At 48.8% G+C, this 20,409-nt stretch overlaps 1 protein-coding gene across 2 annotated transcripts in view; it reads left to right on the top strand.

The window, feature by feature from the left end:
- The first annotated feature begins 5,186 nt into the window (after window positions 1-5,186).
- Window positions 5,187-20,409, top strand: part of naprt (nicotinate phosphoribosyltransferase) — a 113,166-nt gene continuing 97,943 nt past the window's right edge. For both annotated transcript variants that reach the window (XM_067968447.1, XM_067968438.1), the window contains exons 1-2: window positions 5,187-5,460; window positions 9,670-9,797. In XM_067968447.1, the coding sequence (XP_067824548.1) occupies window positions 5,253-5,460; window positions 9,670-9,797 (336 nt within the window). In that variant the 5' untranslated portion in view covers window positions 5,187-5,252. The remainder of the gene's footprint in view (window positions 5,461-9,669; window positions 9,798-20,409) is intronic.

Genomic DNA, 20,409 nt, shown 5'->3' with positions numbered 1-20,409 from the left:
GTGAAGGAGTAGGCCAGGCAGCCTCGAGCCTGCTCCGCCATTCAATAAGATCATGCCTGATCTTCGACCCCTGGACACCATGAGACGTCGGTCTCCGTCAATGTGTGCTCTCTTTCCCCAGCAAACGAAGGAGTTAGAAGGAGTTTGTGTAGTAATTGACGAGAATGTGTCCAATAAAGTGTGTGTGTCCTCCTCAGCCACTTAATATTTGTCTCGTATTTGTTTCTGAAGTAGAAATATTTTAATGTTGGTCGACTGTGTCCTTTCTAAAGTTCGTTTCAATTCAAAGCCATTTGTTTTGACTGGGCAACATTTGGATAGCAACAGTTAAACAATCCCTACTCCAACAGGCATGTACCCCGACATGACTCGTATCAGGAACACCCGATAGCAAAGATTTTTCTAATGGCAGTGGGTGGAGTCAATGAGCACGGTAATAGCAGAGTCACTTAATGAATACTTTGCTTCAGAATTTACAGAGGGGAGTGAAGCAAGTCTTCAAAGGCTTGTGGATAAGGAAGTAGAAGGGTAACTGATAGATACATTAACGAGGAGACCATCCTTCAGGGGCTGAGAGCGCCACAGTGTTTAAGATCAGAATCCTGAGGGAGGTTAGTGAGGAAGTAGTGGGGGAACTAATCACGATTCTTCAAAGTTCACACGAGTCTGTACAGAAAAGACTGGTTGATAAAACTACTAGAGACCACAATTGATTGAACACCTAGAGGGGTTCTGGCTGATCAAAAACAAACTGGTGAAGGGTAGGACATGTTTGGCAAACCTTATAAGATCTTTCCTGAGAGAAAACCAGAAATTACAGATGGGGGATGAAGTAAATTTGGTGCACATGGACTTCCAGAAAGGGCTGCAGAAGAAACTGGTTACAAAAACTGGGCCAAAGGCAATACATTGTGGGAACAAGAATAATGAATGGAAATATATCTTGAATATTAAAATTGTTAATGCATTTGGAGAAACCTCTGCATCTCCTCGCTTAAGATGCTCCGTAAAATCTACCTAAGGGATGTTGAACCAAGGAGGGTAAATGGAGTTAAGATACAGATCAGCTTGGTCTAATTGAATGGCGGAACGGGTTTGAGGGGCTGGATGGTCTCCTGTTCCTGTGTACCTCTTTGAAAGAAGCTTTTTATCACCTCTCCTAATATCTCCTCCTTTGGCACGGTGTCGATATTTAACTGACTGTGCTCCTGTGAAATGCCTTGGGATTTTTTCCTACGTTAAAGAAGCTATATCAACAACAACCTGCGTAGTAAAAACATCCCAAGGCGCTTCACAGGAGCGATTATCAAACAAAATTTGAGACCGAGCCACATCAGGAGATATTAGGACAGGTGACCAAAAGCTTGGTCAAAGAGGTAGGTTTTAAGGAGCGTCTTAAAGGAGGAGAGAGAGAGACGGAGAGGTTTAGGGAGGGAATTCCAGAGCTTAGGGCCTAGACAGCTGAAGGCACAGCCGCCAACGGTGGAGTGATTAAAATCGGGTTTGTGCAAGAGGCCAGAATTGGAGGGTTGTAGGGCTGGAGGAGGGTACAGAGATAGGGAGGGGTGAGGCGAGGCCATGGAGGGATTTGAAAACAAGGATGAGAATTTTAAAATTGAGGCCGAACCGAAAGTAAATGGGATCTTTGAGTTTATATCAAGAGTGATGAAATACAAAAGGGATTCATGTTATGGTGACTCCATACACGATACTGGCAGGCTGCATCTGGGACCCTACATCCCTAGTATCATCCTGGCTAATGTGCTCCACTGCCTCCATGTCTTCTCACTAGGGGCACAGAGAAAGTGGAACACATTAACCAGGATGATACCAGGGTTGAAGGGTTCGATTTACAACTAGGGCTGTATTCTCTCAAAGATTAAGTGTTCAGAAGAGTGAAAGGAATAGACAAGATAAACATGGATACATTATTTCCATTTCAAGGCAAGCAGCCGTGGCCCCAAGATAAACTTTAGATACAAAAAGGTGATCAGAAGGAACCTTTTACGCGGAAATACGGGATTTTAAAAATATTTTTTATTCGTTCACGGGATGTGGGCGTCGCTGGCAAGGCCGGCATTTATTGCCCATCCCTAATTGCCCTTGAGAAGGTGGTGGTGAGCCGCCTTCTTGAACCGCTGCTGTCTGTGCGGTGAAGGTTCTCCCACAGTGCTGTTAGGAAGGGAGTTCCAGGATTTTGACCCAGCGACAATGAAGGAACGGCGATATATTTCCAAGTCGGGATGGTGTGTGACTTGGAGGGGAATGTGCAGGTGGTGTTGTTCCCATGTGCCTGCTGCTCTTGTCCTTCTAAGTGGTAGAGGTCACGGGTTTGGGTGGTGCTGTTGAAGAAGCCTTGGCGAGTTGCTGGATGTGGAAAGGTTTGCCACAATTGTCATCGGCGGCCCCCGAGCCCTCCTTAGGGTGGTCCCCGAGTGAGTTGACGCACCATTACCTGCTGGGAATCTATTCCATCGAGCTGTGACTAAACACTAGTTCCTTCCCAGTCTTGTTAATGTGACCCGATGAGGTCATCTATTTTGGTTCGAGGCCTGAGCTGGGGGAGTGGGGGGGCAGAAGTTCTCCTTTTGGCACCACAAGGAAGCCTTACCCAGGGCTCCCCACCCCTCCCCGATCACTGTCCCTTTTACCGCTTGCCTAAATGCCTGGTCCCCGGCTGCAGCCTCCTGCCTGCGAGGCTCTGCTCCCACCTGTGGCTTGAACCCACAACCTTCTGACTTGGAGGTGAGAGTGCCATCCACTGAGCCAGTGCTGATAGGTAAGGGTATTAAGAGATATGGAACCAAGGCGGGCAAATGGAGTTGAAATACAGATCAGCCATGATCTGATTGAATGGCGGATCAGGCTCGAGGGGCTGAATGGCCTCTTGTTCCTATGGTTCAATATTCCCATGCTCGCTCGCTAGCTTGTGATCTGTGAATGTTAAGGTAAAACAGTTTCAGGTGTCAGCGTAAACAAGTCCCGCTCCAGAGACTTGAGCACAAAATCCAGGCTGACACTCCCAGTGCAGTACTGAGGGAGAGCTAAACTGTCGGAGGTGCCGTCTTTCAGATGAGACATTAGACCGTGGCCCCGTCTGCCCTCTCAGGTGGACGTAAAAGATCCCACGGCATTATTTTGAAGAGCAGCAGGGGAGTTCACCCCAGTGTCCTGGGCCAATATTTATCCCTCAACCAACATCCTTTAAAAAAATAAACAGACGATCTGGTCATTTATTACATTGCTGTTTGTGGGATCTTGCTGTGTGCAAATTGGCTGCCACGTTTCCTACATTACAACAGTGACTACACTTCAAAAAGTACCTCATTGGCTGTAAAGGGCTGTGGGGTGTCCTGAGGTTGTGAAAGGTGCTATATAAATGCAAGTTCTTTCTTTCTTGGTTGCGTTGCTCATAGAATCATAGAATCATAGAATCATAGAAGTTACAATATGGAAACAGGCCCTTCGGCCCAACATGTCCATGTCGCCCAGTTTATACCACTAAGCTAGTCCCAATTGCCTGCACTTGGCCCATATCCCTCGATACCCATCTTCCCCATGTAACTGTCCAAATGCTTTTTAAAAGACAAAATTGTACCCGCCTCTACTACTGCCTCTGGCAGCTTGTTCCAGACACTCACCACCCTTTGAGTGAAAAAATTGCCCCTCTGGATCCTTTTGTATCTCTCCCCTCTCACCTTAAATCTGTGCCCCCTCGTTATAGACTCCCCTACCTTTGGGAAAAGATTTTGACTATCGACCTTATCTATGCCCCTCATTATTTTATAGACTTCTATAAGATCACCCCTTAACCTCCTACTCTCCAGGGAATAAAGTCCCAGTCTGTCTAACCTCTCCCTGTAAGTCAAACCATCAAGTCCCGGTAGCATCCTAGTAAATCTTTTCTGCACTCTTTCTAGTTTAATAATATCCTTTCTATAATAGGGTGACCAGAACTGTACACAGTACTCCAAGTGTGGCCTCACCAATGCCCTGTACAACTTCAACAAGACATCCCAACTCCTGCATTCAATGTTCTGACCAATGAAACCAAGCATGCTGAATGCCTTCTTCACCACCCTATCCACCTGTGACTCCACTTTCAAGGAGCTATGAATCTGTACTCCTAGATCTCTTTGTTCTATAACTCTCCCCAACGCCCTACCATTAACGGAGTAGGTCCTGGCCCGATTCGATCTACCAAAATGCATCACCTCACATTTATCTAAATTAAACTCCATCTGCCATTCATCGGCCCACTGGCCCAATTTATCAAGATCCCGTTGCAATCCTAGATAACCTTCTTCACTGTCCACAATGCCACCAATCTTGGTGTCATCTGCAAACTTACTAACCATGCCTCCTAAATTCTCATCCAAATCATTAATATAAATAACAAATAACAGCGGACCCAGCACCGATCCCTGAGGCACACCGCTGGACACAGGCATCCAGTTTGAAAAACAACCCTCGACAACCACCCTCTGTCTTCTGTCGTCAAGCCAATTTTGTATCCAATTGGCTACCTCACCTTGGATCCCATGAGATTTAATGTTCATGACCATTAAACATCTCGGTTCACACACAAAGATCATAAGTACTTTCAAAAGGGCAAGTTAGCAGCTGCTTGAAAAAGGGGGTGGGGGAGAGGGAGCGGGATTAGACCAGGTGGATTAAAAAACTCACTAGACTGGTCGTGCTGGATGGCCTGTTTTTTGGGCTGTAACATTCCATGATTCACACACACCTACACCCCACAGACACACATATACCCTCACACACCGCACCCAAACCCACCGACGTTACTTCGCTAAGGAAGCTCCACAAGGAGAGAAAAATGCCTTCAATAAATAGGCATTAAAATATGCTGAGCTTCTCCAGCATTTTCTGTTTTTATTTTAAAATAAAAAACCTGTTTGGTATCGTCCAAGTCGATTTACAAAAGGACATTGTTCCTTGTAACTTGATGTGGAGATGCCGGTGATGGACTGGGGTGGACAAATGTAAGCAATCTTACAACACCAGGTTATAGTCCAACAGTTTTATTTTTATAAAACTGTTGGACTGTAACCTTGTAACTTGAGAAGACTTCAATTCCCAGAATTCGATGTGGGGGGAAGGTGTGGTGCTGCACACGGGCTGATTGCTGACCCCTAGCACAGAAAGGAGCTGTGTGTGTGTGTGTGTGTGTGCGCGCTGCTTGGGAGTGCAGTGCAGTGCAGTGCCTGCTCGCTCCAATTTCAGCCAGAAAGATGTTGCAAGGCTGCACAGTCCAGCCTCTGCTCACTGACCTCTACCAGTTCACCATGGCCTATGGTTACTGGAAAAGCAGCAAGGAGAAGGCAACTGCTGTCTTTGAGTTATATTTCAGAGAAAGCCCCCTGGGGGGAGAGTTCACAATCTTCGCTGGACTCCAGGACTGCCTGCTGTTCCTCTCAAAGTTCCAACTAACCAAGGAAGGTGAGTTATTTAAACTTCATTAAAGAGCGTAAGCCGTTCCCGGGAAAGAACTAAAGTATCGACAGCTTCTGGGGTAGAATAAGAAAGGACTTAGAATCATAGAATGGTTGCAGCACAGAAGGAGGCCATTCGGCCTAGCGAGCCTGTGCCGGCTCTTTGTAAGAGCAATCCAGTTAGTCCTATTCCCCTGCTCTTTCCCCATAGCCCTGCAAAATTTTTCCCTTCAAATATTTATCCAATTACTTTTTGAAAGCCCCGATTGAATCTGCTTCCACCACCCTATCAGGCAGCGCATTCCAGATCATAACTACTTACTGCGTAAAAGAATTTTTCCTCATGTCGCCTTTGGTTCTTTTGCCAATCACCTTAAATTTGTGTCTGCTGGTTCTCAACCTTTCTGCCAATGAGAACAGTTTTCCTTTATTTACTTCATCTAAACCCTTCATGATTTTGAACACTTCTATCAAATCTCCTCTCCACCTTCTCTGCTCTAAGGAGAACAATCCCAGCTTCTCCAGTCTATCCACGTAACTGAAGTCCCTCATCCCTGGAACCATTCTAGTAAATCTTTTCTGCACCCTCTCTAAGGCGTTCACATCCTTCCTAAAGTGCGGTGCCCGATTTGGACACAATGCTTCAGTTGTGGCCGAACCAGTGTTTTGTAAAGGTTCATCATGACTTCCCTGCTTTTAACACAAAGAGTCTGCAAAGTGATATAGACAGGTGAGTGGGCAAGAAGGTGGCAGACGGAGTATAACGTGGGGAAATGTCAGGTTATTCACTTTGGTAGGAAGAGTAGAAAAGCAGAATATTTTATAAATGGTGAGAAACTATTAAATGTTGGTGTTCAGCGAGATTCGGGTGTCCTCGCACAAGAAATAGGAAAAGTTAGCAGCAGGTACAGCAAACAATTAGGAAGGTAAATGGCATGTTGGCCTTTATTGCAAGGGGGTTGGAGTACAAGAGTAAGGAAGTCTTACTACAATTGTACAGGGCTTTGGTGAGACCACACCTGGAGTACAGCATACAGTTTTGGTCTCCTTACCTAAGGAAGGATATACTTGCCTTGGAGGTGAAGCAACAAAGGTTCACTAGATTGATTACTGGGATGAGAGGATTGTCCTATGAGGAGAGGTTGAGTAGAATCATAGAAAATTTATGGCACAGAAAGAGGCCATTCGGCCCATCGTGTCTGCGCTGGCTGAGAAACGAGCCACCCAGCCTAATCCCACTTTTCTGCATTTGGTCCGTAGCCCTGCAGGTCACGGCTCTTCAGGTGCACATCCAGGCACTTTTTAAATGAGTTGAGGGTTTCTGCCTCTACCACCCTCTCAGGCAGTGAGTTCCAAACCCCCACCACCTTCTGCGTGAAAATTTTTTTCCTAATTTCCGCTCTAATCCTTCTACCAATCACTTTAAATCTATGGCCCCTGATTATTGACCCCTCCACTAAGGGATATAGGTCCTTCCTATCCACTCTATCTAGGCCCCTCATAATTTTGTACACCTCAATCAGATCACCCCTCAGCCTCCTCTGTTCCCAGGAAAACAACCCCAGCCTATCCAATCCGTCATCATAGTTAAAATTCTCCAGTCCTGGCAACATCCTCGTAAATCTCCTCTGCACCCTCTCTAGTGCAATTACATCCTGTGACGTGGTGACCAGAACTGTGCGCAGTACTCAAGCTGCGGCCTAACCTGTGTTTTATACAGTTCTAGCATAACATCCCTGCTTTTATATTCTATGCCTCGGCTAATAAAGGAAAGCATTCCATATGCTTTCTTAACCACCTTATCTACCTGTCCTGTTACCTTCAGGGAACTGTGGACATGCACTCCAAGGTTGCTCACTTCCTCTACAACTCTCAGTATCCTCCCATTTATTGTGTATTCCCTTGCCTTGTTTGCTCTCCCCAAATGCATTACCTCACACTTCTCCGGATTGAACTCCATTTGCCACTTTTCTGCCCATCTGACCAGTCCAATGATATCTTCCTGCAGTCTACAGCTTTCCTCCTCACTATCAACCACACGGCCTATCTTTGTGTCATCCGCAAATTTCTTAATCATGCCTCCTACATTTAAGTCCAAATCGTTAATGTATACCACAAAAAGCAAAGGACCTAGTATCGAGCCCTACGGCACCCCACTGGAAACAGCCTTCCAGTCACATAAACACCCGTCGACCATTACCCTTTGCTTCCTGCCACTGAGCCAATTTTGGATCTAATTTGCCACATTCCCTTGGATCCCATGGGCTTTTACTTTTTTGACCAATCTGCCATGTGGGACCTTGTCAAAAGCCTTGCTAAAATCCATGACCTCAATTGCGCTACACTCATCGATTCTCCTTGTCACCTCCTCGAAAAATTCAATCAAGTTAGTCAGGCACGACCTCCCCTTAACAAAACCGTGCTGACTGTCCTTGATTAGTCCCTGCCTTTCTAAGAGTTTATCCTGTCCCTCAGAATTGATTCCAATAATTTGCCCACCACCGAGGTTAGGCTGACTGGCCTGTAATTACTCGGTCTATCCGTCGCGATTTGCCTTTAACAAATCTGTGCTGGATTTCCTTTATTAATCCATATTTGTCCAAGTGACTATTAATTTTCTCCTGGATTATCGTTTCTAAAAGTTTCTCCACCACCGAGGTTAAACTGACTGGCCTATAGTTGCTGGGTTTATCCTTACACCCTTTTTTGAACAAGGGTGTAACATTTGCAATTCTCCAGTTCTCTGGCACCACCCCCGTATCGAAGGAGGATTGGAAGATTGTGGCCAGTACCTCTGTATTTTATACAGCAGCTTTCACGGTCTCAGGACGTCCCAAAGTGCTTTACATCCAACAAAGTACTTTTTGAAGTGTAGTCACTGTTGTAATATAGGAAACGGGGCAGCTGATTTGCGTATAGCAAGATCCCACAACGATGAGGTAAATAACCAGATAATCTGTTTTAGTGATATTGGTTAAGGGATAAATATTGGCCAGGACGCAAGGGAGAACTCCCCTGCTCCTCTTCGAAATAGTCCCATGGGATCTTTTACATCCACCTGAGGGGGCAGATGGGGCCTTAGTTTAATGTCTCATTCACAAGACAACACCTGTGACAGTGTTGCACTCCCTCAGTAGTGCACTCTAGTATCAGCCTGGATTATGTGCTCAAGTCTCTGGAGCGGGATTTTGAACCCACAATCTTCTGACTCAGCCACGGCTGAAAGCTTTTGCAGTTGCTTAAAACCACAGTGTACCTGCTTTCCCTCTTTATTTTAATTTTATGTCTTTATCAAATGAAAGTTTATTTTGTTCTTATTTCCTCTGGAAAATAATTTTAGTTTTAAAAAAAAAGTTTTTTTTAATTGTAGTTTTTGTCCCTGTGATCCCCTCGATAATTCAGCAAGTTTACCTGAGTGAGCAGCCGGGTCACGCAGTCCGGGAGAGATGCAGGCTTGATTCCTGGTCTGTGCCCAGTTAGCTGGTCTCCTCAGGCGACGCTCAGCCCGTTACGCTTGGCCCCAATGCTCCCGGGTTAGAGAAAGCGAAACCCATCAGCGTCCCTGCTTCCGATCGGTGTCGTCGCTCGTTTGTGGGACCTTAGTGTGCACAAAACAGCTGTTGTGTTTACCTACGACAACAACTTGCATTTATATAGTGCCTTTAACACAGTAAAACGATCCAAGGCGCTTCACAGGTACGTTATCAGACAAAATTTGACCATGAGCCTTATAAGGAAATAGTAGGACAGGTGACCAAAAGCTTGGTCAAAGAGGTAGGTTTTAAAGAGCGACGTTCTTTGAGAGATTTAGGGAGGGAATTCCAGGGCTTGGGGCCTAGGCAGCTGAAGGCACGGCCGCCAACGGTGGAGTGATGAAAATCGGGTATGCTCATGAGGCCAGAATGGGAGGAGCGCAGAGATCTCAACAGGGCTGAATGGCCTCCTGTGTTGTATCATTCTATGATTCTATGCTTGTAGACTGGTTAGTTACTAGTTAGTTATCTTTAAGCTACTAGGTGACTGTCAGTTAATGGCAACTGGCCTTGCAGTGGCTGAGACCAGAACGTTACGTATGTAGGAATCATGAGCGCTAACTCCCATCCTAACACCTGCAGCACTGGCCAACTCCTGAGGACCGGACTCACCAAGGGTCAACCATGAGACGCGACGTAAACTGTGACTAAATGGAGCGTTTATTTTCTGCTCTTTGCCCCAGATGTCAAGTATCTGCAGTCTGTTCTCCCCCCTACGACGGAACAAGGCTTTTACGATTACCTGCGGAACATCGACACGTCGGCAGTCACTCTGCGGGCAGTGCCCGAGGGATCGCTGGTCTTTCCAAAGGTAACGGCGGATGAAGAGCAGCCAGCAGCTAGATTCACCTCCACAGAATATCCCTACCTGTATCTCTGCCCCTATTTCTTTGTCTGTTTCAGTCTTCATGTGTGCGTGTTCCGTCTCTCTGTGCGTGTTCCGTCTCTCCGTGCGTGTTCCGTCTCTCCGTGCGTGTTCCGTCTCTCCGTGCGTGTTCCGTCTCTCCGTGCGTGTTCCGTCTCTCCGTGCGTGTTCCGTCTCCGTGTGTGTATCCGTCTCCGTGTGTGTGTGTGTGTTCCGTCTCTGTGTGTGTGTTCCGTCTGTGTGTGTGTGTGTTCCGTCTGTGTGTGTGTGTGTTCCGTCTGTGTGTGTGTGTGTTCCGTCTGTGTGTGTGTGTTCCGTCTGTGTGTGTGTGTGTTCCGTCTGTGTGTGTTCCGTCTGTGTGTGTTCCGTCTGTGTGTGTTCCGTCTGTGTGTGTTCCGTCTGTGTGTGTGTGTGTGTTCCGTCTGTGTGTGTGTGTGCGTTCCGTCTGTGTATGTGTGTGTGTGTGTTCCGTCTGTGTGTGTGTTCCGTCTGTGTGTGTGTTCTGTGTGAGTGTGTGTTCTGTGAGTGTGTGTGTGTGTTCCGTCTGTCTGTGTGTGTGTGTGTGTGTTCCGTCTGTCTGTGTGTGTGTGTGTGTGTTTTCCGTCTGTGTGTGTGTGTGTTCCGTCTGTGTGTGTGTGTTCCGTCTGTGTGTGTGTTCCGTCTGTGTGTGTTCCGTCTGTGTGTGTGTTCCGTCTGTGTGTGTGTGTGTGTGTTCCGTTTGTGTGTGTGTGTGTGTTCCGTCTGTCTGTGTGTGTGTGTGTGTTCCGTCTGTGTGTGTGTTCCGTCTGTGTGTGTGTGTGTTCCGTCTGTGTGTGTGTGTGTTCCGTTTGTGTGTGTGTCTGTGTGTGTGTGTTCTGTCTGTGTGTGTGTGTGTGTGTGTGTGTTCCGTCTGTGTGTGTGTGTGTGTTCCGTCTGTGTGTGTGTGTGTTCCGTCTGTGTGTGTGTGTGTGTTCCGTCTGTGTGTGTGTGTGTTCCGTCTGTGTGTGTGTGTGTTCTGTGTGTGTGTGTGTGTTCCGTCTGTGTGTGTGTGTGTGTTCCGTCTGTGTGTGTGTGTGTTCCGTCTGTGTGTTGTGTTCTGTCTGTGTGTGTGTTTGTGTGTGTGTGTTCCGTCTGTGTTTGTGTGTGTGTGTTGTGTGTGTGTGTGTTCCGTCTGTGTGTGTGTGTGTGTGTGTGTTCCGTCTGTGTGTGTGTGTGTTCCGTCTGTGTGTGTGTGTGTTCCGTCTGTGTGTGTGTTCGTGTTCCGTCTCTGTGTGTGTGTGTGTTCCGTCTGTGTGTGTGTTCCGTCTGTGTGTGTGTGTGTGAGTTCCGTCGGTGTGTGTGCGTGTGTTCCGTCGGTGTGTGTGCGTGTGTTCCGTCTGTGTGTGCGTGTGTTCCGTCTGTGTGTGTGTGTGTGTTCCGTCTGTGTGTGTGTGTTCCGTCTGTGTGTGTGTGTGTTCCGTCTGTGTGTGTGTGTGTTCCGTCTGTGTGTGTGTGTGTTCCGTCTGTGTGTGTGTGTGTTCCGTCTGTGTGTGTGTGTGTTCCGTCTGTGTGTGTGTTCCGTCTGTGTGTGTGTTCCGTCTGTGTGTGTGTTCCATCTGTGTGTGTGTTCTGTCTGTGTGTGTTTGTGTGTGTGTGTTCCGTCTGTGTTTGTGTGTGTTTGTTGTTGTGTGTGTGTGTGTGTTCCGTCTGTCTGTGTGTGTGTGTGTGTGTTCCGTCTGTGTGTGTGTGTGTGTTCCGTCTGTGTGTGTGTGTGTTCCGTCTGTCTGTGTGTGTGTGTGTTCCGTCTGTGTGTGTGTTCCGTCTGTGTGTGTATTCCGTCTGTGTGTGTGTGTGTTCCGTCTGTGTGTGTGTTCGTGTTCCGTCTCTGTGTGTGTGTGTGTTCCGTCTGTGTGTGTGTGTGTTCCGTCGGTGTGTGTGCGTGTGTTCCGTCGGTGTGTGTGCGTGTGTTCCGTCTGTTTGTGTGTGTGTTCCGTCTGTGTGTGTGTGTGTGTGTGTTCCATCTGTGTGTGTGTGTGTGTGTGTTCCGTCTGTGTGTGTGTGTTCCGTCTGTGTGTGTGTGTTCCGTCTGTGTGTGTGTTCCGTCTGTGTGTGTGTGTGTTCCATCTGTGTGTGTGTGTGTTCTGTCTGTGTGTGTGTGTGTTCCGTCTGTGTGTGTGTTCCATCTGTGTGTGTGTTCTGTCAGTGTGTGTTTGTGTGTGTGTGTTCCGTCTGTGTTTGTGTGTGTTTGTTGTGTGTGTGTGTGTGTTCCGTCTGTCTGTGTGTGTGTGTGTGTTCCGTCTGTCTGTGTGTGTGTGTGTGTTCCGTCTGTCTGTGTGTGTGTGTGTTCCGTTTGTGTGTGTGTGTTCTGTCTGTGTGTGTGTGTGTGTTCCGTGTGTGTGTGTGTGTGTTTGTTGTTGTGTGTGTGTGTGTGTTCCGTCTGTCTGTGTGTGTGTGTGTGTGTGTGTGTGTGTGTTCCGTCTGTGTGCGTGTGTGTTCCGTCTGTGTGTGTGTGTGTTCCGTCTGTGTGTGTGTGTGTGTGTGTGTTCCGTCTGTGTGTGTGTTCCGTCTGTGTGTGTTCCGTCTGTGTGTGTGTTCCGTTTGTGTGTGTGTGTGTGTTCCGTTTGTGTGTGTGTGTGTGTTCCGTCTGTGTGTGTGTGTGTGTTCCGTCGGTGTGTGTGCGTGTGTTCCGTCGGTGTGTGTGCGTGTGTTCCGTCGGTGTGTGTGCGTGTGTTCCGTCTGTGTGTGTGTGTGTGTTCCGTCTGTGTGTGTGTGTGTGTGTGTTCCGTCTGTGTGTGTGTGTGTGTGTGTTCCGTCTGTGTGTGTGTGTGTTCCGTCTGTGTGTGTGTGTGTGTGTTCCGTCTGTGTGTGTGTGTTCCGTCTGTGTGTGTGTGTGTGTTCCGTCTGTGTGTGTGTGTGTTCTGTCTGTGTGTGTGTGTGTTCCGTCTGTGTGTGTGTTCTGTCTGTGTGTGTTTGTGTGTGTGTGTTCCATCTGTGTTTGTGTGTGTTTGTTGTTGTGTGTGTGTGTGTGTTCCGTCTGTGTGTGTGTGTGTGTGTTCCGTCTGTGTGTGTGTGTGTGTGTGTTCTGTCTGTGTGTGTGTGTGTTCTGTCTGTGTGTGTGTGTGTTCCGTCTGTGTGTGTGTTCTGTCTGTGTGTGTTTGTGTGTGTGTGTTCCGTCTGTGTTTGTGTGTGTTTGTTGTTGTGTGTGTGTGTGTGTTCCGTCTGTCTGTGTGTGTGTGTGTGTGTTCCGTCTGTGTGTGTGTGTGTGTTCCGTCTGTGTGTGTGTGTGTTCCGTCTGTCTGTGTGTGTGTGTGTTCCGTCTGTGTGTGTGTTCCGTCTGTGTGTGTATTCCGTCTGTGTGTGTGTGTGTTCCGTCTGTGTGTGTGTTCGTGTTCCGTCTCTGTGTGTGTGTGTGTTCCGTCTGTGTGTGTGTGTGTTCCGTCGGTGTGTGTGCGTGTGTTCCGTCGGTGTGTGTGCGTGTGTTCCGTCTGTTTGTGTGTGTGTTCCGTCTGTGTGTGTGTGTGTGTGTGTTCCATCTGTGTGTGTGTGTGTGTGTGTTCCGTCTGTGTGTGTGTGTTCCGTCTGTGTGTGTGTGTTCCGTCTGTGTGTGTGTTCCGTCTGTGTGTGTGTGTGTTCCATCTGTGTGTGTGTGTGTTCTGTCTGTGTGTGTGTGTGTTCCGTCTGTGTGTGTGTTCCATCTGTGTGTGTGTTCTGTCAGTGTGTGTTTGTGTGTGTGTGTTCCGTCTGTGTTTGTGTGTGTTTGTTGTGTGTGTGTGTGTGTTCCGTCTGTCTGTGTGTGTGTGTGTGTTCCGTCTGTCTGTGTGTGTGTGTGTGTTCCGTCTGTCTGTGTGTGTGTGTGTTCCGTTTGTGTGTGTGTGTTCTGTCTGTGTGTGTGTGTGTGTTCCGTGTGTGTGTGTGTGTGTTTGTTGTTGTGTGTGTGTGTGTGTTCCGTCTGTCTGTGTGTGTGTGTGTGTGTGTGTGTGTGTTCCGTCTGTGTGCGTGTGTGTTCCGTCTGTGTGTGTGTGTGTTCCGTCTGTGTGTGTGTGTGTGTGTGTGTTCCGTCTGTGTGTGTGTTCCGTCTGTGTGTGTTCCGTCTGTGTGTGTGTTCCGTTTGTGTGTGTGTGTGTGTTCCGTTTGTGTGTGTGTGTGTGTTCCGTCTGTGTGTGTGTGTGTGTTCCGTCGGTGTGTGTGCGTGTGTTCCGTCGGTGTGTGTGCGTGTGTTCCGTCGGTGTGTGTGCGTGTGTTCCGTCTGTGTGTGTGTGTGTGTTCCGTCTGTGTGTGTGTGTGTGTGTGTTCCGTCTGTGTGTGTGTGTGTGTTCCGTCTGTGTGTGTGTGTGTTCCGTCTGTGTGTGTGTGTGTGTGTTCCGTCTGTGTGTGTGTGTTCCGTCTGTGTGTGTGTGTGTGTTCCGTCTGTGTGTGTGTGTGTTCTGTCTGTGTGTGTGTGTGTTCCGTCTGTGTGTGTGTTCTGTCTGTGTGTGTTTGTGTGTGTGTGTTCCATCTGTGTTTGTGTGTGTTTGTTGTTGTGTGTGTGTGTGTGTTCCGTCTGTGTGTGTGTGTGTGTGTTCCGTCTGTGTGTGTGTGTGTGTGTGTTCTGTCTGTGTGTGTGTGTGTTCTGTCTGTGTGTGTGTGTGTTCCGTCTGTGTGTGTGTTCTGTCTGTGTGTGTTTGTGTGTGTGTGTTCCGTCTGTGTTTGTGTGTGTTTGTTGTTGTGTGTGTGTGTGTGTTCCGTCTGTGTGTGTGTGTGTTCCGTCTGTGTGTGTGTGTGTTCCGTCTGTGTGTGTGTGTGTTCCGTCTGTGTGTGTGTTCCGTCTGTGTGTGTGTTCCGTCTGTGTGTGTGTTCCGTCTGTGTGTGTGTGTGTTCCGTTTGTGTGTGTGTGTGTGTTCCGTCTGTCTGTGTGTGTGTGTGTGTTCCGTCTGTGTGTGTGTTCCGTCTGTGTGTGTGTTCCGTCTGTGTGTGTGTGTGTTCCGTCTGTGTGTGTGTGTGTTCCGTTTGTGTGTGTGTGTGTGTTCTGTCTGTCTGTGTGTGTGTGTGTGTGTGTTTGTTGTTGTGTGTGTGTGTGTGTGTGTTCCGTCTGTCTGTGTGTGTGTGTTCCGTCTGTGTGTGTGTGTGTTCCGTCTGTGTGTGTGTGTGTTCCGTCTGTGTGTGTGTGTGTGTGTTCCGTCTGTGTGTGTGTGTGTGTGTTCCGTCTGTCTGTGTGTGTGTGTGTGTTCCGTCTGTGTGTGTGTTCCGTCTGTGTGTGTTCCGTCTGTGTGTGTGTGTGTTCCGTTTGTGTGTGTGTGTGTGTGTGTTCCGTCTGTGTGTGTGTGTTCCGTCGATGTGTGTGCGTGTGTTCCGTCGGTGTGTGTGCGTGTGTTCCGTCGGTGTGTGTGCGTGTGTTCCGTCTGTGTGTGTGTGTGTGTGTGTTCCGTCTGTGTGTGTGTGTGTGTGTGTTCCGTCTGTGTGTGTGTGTGTGTTCCGTCTGTGTGCGTGTGTGTGTTCCGTCTGTGTGTGTGTGTTCCGTCTGTCTGTGTGTGTGTGTGTGTGTTCCGTCTGTGTGTGTGTGTTCCGTCTGTGTGTGTGTGTGTGTTCCGTGTGTGTGTGTGTTCCGTCTGTCTGTGTGTGTGTGTGTTCCGTCTGTGTGTGTGTTCCGTCTGTGTGTGTGTTCCGTCTGTGTGTGTGTTCCATCTGTGTGTGTGTGTGTTCCGTTTGTGTGTGTGTGTGTGTTCCGTCTGTGTGTGTGTTCCGTCTGTGTGTGTGTTCTGTCTGTGTGTGTGTGTGTGTTCCGTCTGTGTGTGTGTGTGTGTTCCGTCTGTGTGTGTGTGTGTGTTCCGTCTGTGTGTGTGTGTGTGTTCCGTGTGTGTGTGTGTGTGTGTGTTCCGTCTGTCTGTGTGTGTGTGTGTGTGTTCCGTCTGTGTGTGTGTGTGTGTTCCGTCTGTGTGTGTGTGTGTGTGTGTGTGTTCCGTCTGTCTGTGTGTGTGTGTGTGTTCCGTCTGTGTGTGTGTTCCGTCTGTGTGTGTTCCGTCTGTGTGTGTTCCGTCTGTGTGTGTGTGTGTGTGTGTTTGTTGTTGTGTGTGTGTGTGTGTGTGTGTGTGTTCCGTCTGTGTGTGTGTGTGTGTTCCGTCTGTGTGTGTGTGTGTTCCGTCTGTGTGTGTGTGTGTTCCGTTTGTGTGTGTGTGTGTTCTGTGTGTGTGTGTGTGTTCCGTCTGTGTGTGTGTGTGTGTGTTCCGTCTGTGTGTGTGTGTGTTCCGTCTGTGTGTTGTGTTCTGTCTGTGTGTGTGTTTGTGTGTGTGTGTTCCGTCTGTGTTTGTGTGTGTGTGTTGTGTGTGTGTGTGTTCCGTCTGTGTGTGTGTGTGTGTGTGTTCCGTCTGTGTGTGTGTGTGTTCCGTCTGTGTGTGTGTGTGTTCCGTCTGTGTGTGTGTGTGTTCCGTCTGTGTGTGTGTTCGTGTTCCGTCTCTGTGTGTGTGTGTGTTCCGTCTGTGTGTGTGTTCCGTCTGTGTGTGTGTGTGTGAGTTCCGTCGGTGTGTGTGCGTGTGTTCCGTCGGTGTGTGTGCGTGTGTTCCGTCTGTGTGTGTGTGTGTTCCGTCTGTGTGTGTGTGTGTGTTCCGTCTGTGTGTGTGTGTTCCGTCTGTGTGTGTGTGTTCCGTCTGTGTGTGTGTGTTCCGTCTGTGTGTGTGTGTGTTCCGTCTGTGTGTGTGTGTGTTCCGTCTGTGTGTGTGTGTGTTCCGTCTGTGTGTGTGTGTGTTCTGTCTGTGTGTGTGTGTGTTCCGTCTGTGTGTGTGTTCCGTCTGTGTGTGTGTTCCGTCTGTGTGTGTGTTCCGTCTGTGTGTGTGTTCTGTCTGTGTGTGTTTGTGTGTGTGTGTTCCGTCTGTGTTTGTGTGTGTTTGTTGTTGTGTGTGTGTGTGTGTTCCGTCTGTCTGTGTGTGTGTGTGTGTTCCGTCTGTGTGTGTGTGTGTTCCGTCTGTGTGTGTGTGTGTGTTCCGTCTGTGTGTGTGTGTGTGTTCCGTCTGTCTGTGTGTGTGTGTGTTCCGTCTGTGTGTGTGTTCCGTCTGTGTGTGTATTCCGTCTGTGTGTGTGTGTGTTCCGTCTGTGTGTGTGTTCGTGTTCCGTCTCTGTGTGTGTGTGTTCCGTCTGTGTGTGTGTGTGTTCCGTCGGTGTGTGTGCGTGTGTTCCGTCTGTGTGTGTGTGTGTTCCGTCTGTGTGTGTGTGTGTGTTCCATCTGTGTGTGTGTGTGTGTGTGTGTGTTCCGTCTGTGTGTGTGTGTTCCGTCTGTGTGTGTGTGTTCCGTCTGTGTGTGTGTGTGTTCCGTCTGTGTGTGTGTTCCGTCTGTGTGTGTGTGTGTTCTGTCTGTGTGTGTGTGTGTTCCGTCTGTGTGTGTGTTCCATCTGTGTGTGTGTTCTGTCAGTGTGTGTTTGTGTGTGTGTGTTCCGTCTGTGTTTGTGTGTGTTTGTTGTGTGTGTGTGTGTGTTCCGTCTGTCTGTGTGTGTGTGTGTGTTCCGTCTGTCTGTATGTGTGTGTGTGTTCCGTCTGTGTGTGTGTGTGTGTTCCGTTTGTGTGTGTGTGTGTTTGTTGTTGTGTGTGTGTGTGTGTTCCGTCTGTCTGTGTGTGTGTGTGTGTGTGTTCCGTCTGTGTGTGTGTGTGTGTGTGTGTGTTCCGTCTGTGTGTGTGTTCCGTCTGTGTGTGTTCCGTCTGTGTGTGTTCCGTCTGTGTGTGTGTGTGTGTTCCGTTTGTGTGTGTGTGTGTGTTCCGTCTGTGTGTGTGTGTGTTCCGTCTGTGTGTGTGTGTGTTCCGTCGGTGTGTGTGCGTGTGTTCCGTCGGTGTGTGTGCGTGTGTTCCGTCTGTGTGTGTGTGTGTGTTCCGTCTGTGTGTGTGTGTGTGTGTGTGTTCCGTCTGTGTGTGTGTGTGTGTGTGTTCCGTCTGTGTGTGTGTGTGTGTGTGTTCCGTCTGTGTGTGTGTGTGTGTGTGTGTGTGTGTGTTCTGTCTGTGTGTGTGTGTTCCGTCTGTGTGTGTGTTCTGTCTGTGTGTGTTTGTGTGTGTGTGTTCCGTCTGTGTTTGTGTGTGTTTGTTGTTGTGTGTGTGTTCCGTCTGTGTGTGTGTTCCGTCTGTGTGTGTGTTCCGTCTGTGTGTGTGTGTGTTCCGTTTGTGTGTGTGTGTGTGTTCCGTCTGTCTGTGTGTGTGTGTGTGTTCCGTCTGTGTGTGTGTTCCGTCTGTGTGTGTGTTCCGTCTGTGTGTGTGTGTGTTCCGTCTGTGTGTGTGTGTGTTCCGTTTGTGTGTGTGTGTGTGTTCTGTCTGTCTGTGTGTGTGTGTGTGTGTGTTTGTTGTTGTGTGTGTGTGTGTGTGTGTTCCGTCTGTCTGTGTGTGTGTGTTCCGTCTGTGTGTGTGTGTGTTCCGTCTGTGTGTGTGTGTGTTCCGTCTGTGTGTGTGTGTGTGTGTTCCGTCTGTGTGTGTGTGTGTGTGTTCCGTCTGTCTGTGTGTGTGTGTGTGTTCCGTCTGTGTGTGTGTTCCGTCTGTGTGTGTTCCGTCTGTGTGTGTGTGTGTTCCGTTTGTGTGTGTGTGTGTGTGTGTTCCGTCTGTGTGTGTGTGTTCCGTCGATGTGTGTGCGTGTGTTCCGTCGGTGTGTGTGCGTGTGTTCCGTCGGTGTGTGTGCGTGTGTTCCGTCTGTGTGTGTGTGTGTGTGTGTTCCGTCTGTGTGTGTGTGTGTGTTCCGTCTGTGTGTGTGTGTGTGTTCCGTCTGTGTGCGTGTGTGTGTTCCGTCTGTGTGTGTGTGTTCCGTCTGTCTGTGTGTGTGTGTGTGTGTTCCGTCTGTGTGTGTGTGTTCCGTCTGTGTGTGTGTGTGTGTTCCGTGTGTGTGTGTGTTCCGTCTGTCTGTGTGTGTGTGTGTTCCGTCTGTGTGTGTGTTCCGTCTGTGTGTGTGTTCCGTCTGTGTGTGTGTTCCGTCTGTGTGTGTGTGTGTTCCGTTTGTGTGTGTGTGTGTGTTCCGTCTGTGTGTGTGTTCCGTCTGTGTGTGTGTTCTGTCTGTGTGTGTGTGTGTGTTCCGTCTGTGTGTGTGTGTGTGTTCCGTCTGTGTGTGTGTGTGTGTTCCGTCTGTGTGTGTGTGTGTGTTCCGTGTGTGTGTGTGTGTGTGTGTTCCGTCTGTCTGTGTGTGTGTGTGTGTGTTCCGTCTGTGTGTGTGTGTGTGTTCCGTCTGTGTGTGTGTGTGTGTGTGTGTGTTCCGTCTGTCTGTGTGTGTGTGTGTGTTCCGTCTGTGTGTGTGTTCCGTCTGTGTGTGTTCCGTCTGTGTGTGTTCCGTCTGTGTGTGTGTGTGTGTGTGTGTGTTTGTTGTTGTGTGTGTGTGTGTGTGTGTGTGTGTTCCGTCTGTGTGTGTGTGTGTGTTCCGTCTGTGTGTGTGTGTGTTCCGTCTGTGTGTGTGTGTGTTCCGTTTGTGTGTGTGTGTGTTCTGTGTGTGTGTGTGTGTTCCGTCTGTGTGTGTGTGTGTGTTCCGTCTGTGTGTGTGTGTGTTCCGTCTGTGTGTTGTGTTCTGTCTGTGTGTGTGTTTGTGTGTGTGTGTTCCGTCTGTGTTTGTGTGTGTGTGTTGTGTGTGTGTGTGTTCCGTCTGTGTGTGTGTGTGTGTGTGTTCCGTCTGTGTGTGTGTGTGTTCCGTCTGTGTGTGTGTGTGTTCCGTCTGTGTGTGTGTGTGTTCCGTCTGTGTGTGTGTTCGTGTTCCGTCTCTGTGTGTGTGTGTGTTCCGTCTGTGTGTGTGTTCCGTCTGTGTGTGTGTGTGTGAGTTCCGTCGGTGTGTGTGCGTGTGTTCCGTCGGTGTGTGTGCGTGTGTTCCGTCTGTGTGTGTGTGTGTTCCGTCTGTGTGTGTGTGTGTGTTCCGTCTGTGTGTGTGTGTTCCGTCTGTGTGTGTGTGTTCCGTCTGTGTGTGTGTGTTCCGTCTGTGTGTGTGTGTGTTCCGTCTGTGTGTGTGTGTGTTCCGTCTGTGTGTGTGTGTGTTCCGTCTGTGTGTGTGTGTGTTCTGTCTGTGTGTGTGTGTGTTCCGTCTGTGTGTGTGTTCCGTCTGTGTGTGTGTTCCGTCTGTGTGTGTGTTCCGTCTGTGTGTGTGTTCTGTCTGTGTGTGTTTGTGTGTGTGTGTTCCGTCTGTGTTTGTGTGTGTTTGTTGTTGTGTGTGTGTGTGTGTTCCGTCTGTCTGTGTGTGTGTGTGTGTGTTCCGTCTGTGTGTGTGTGTGTTCCGTCTGTGTGTGTGTGTGTGTTCCGTCTGTGTGTGTGTGTGTGTTCCGTCTGTCTGTGTGTGTGTGTGTTCCGTCTGTGTGTGTGTTCCGTCTGTGTGTGTATTCCGTCTGTGTGTGTGTGTGTTCCGTCTGTGTGTGTGTTCGTGTTCCGTCTCTGTGTGTGTGTGTTCCGTCTGTGTGTGTGTGTGTTCCGTCGGTGTGTGTGCGTGTGTTCCGTCTGTGTGTGTGTGTGTTCCGTCTGTGTGTGTGTGTGTGTTCCATCTGTGTGTGTGTGTGTGTGTGTGTGTGTTCCGTCTGTGTGTGTGTGTTCCGTCTGTGTGTGTGTGTTCCGTCTGTGTGTGTGTGTGTTCCGTCTGTGTGTGTGTTCCGTCTGTGTGTGTGTGTGTTCTGTCTGTGTGTGTGTGTGTTCCGTCTGT

This window comes from Heptranchias perlo, chromosome 2 (assembly GCF_035084215.1).
Source record: "Heptranchias perlo isolate sHepPer1 chromosome 2, sHepPer1.hap1, whole genome shotgun sequence".
Lineage (NCBI taxonomy): Eukaryota > Metazoa > Chordata > Chondrichthyes > Hexanchiformes > Hexanchidae > Heptranchias > Heptranchias perlo.
Note: the sequence above shows the minus strand (reverse complement) of the source record. Positions and strands in the feature narration are given on the sequence as shown.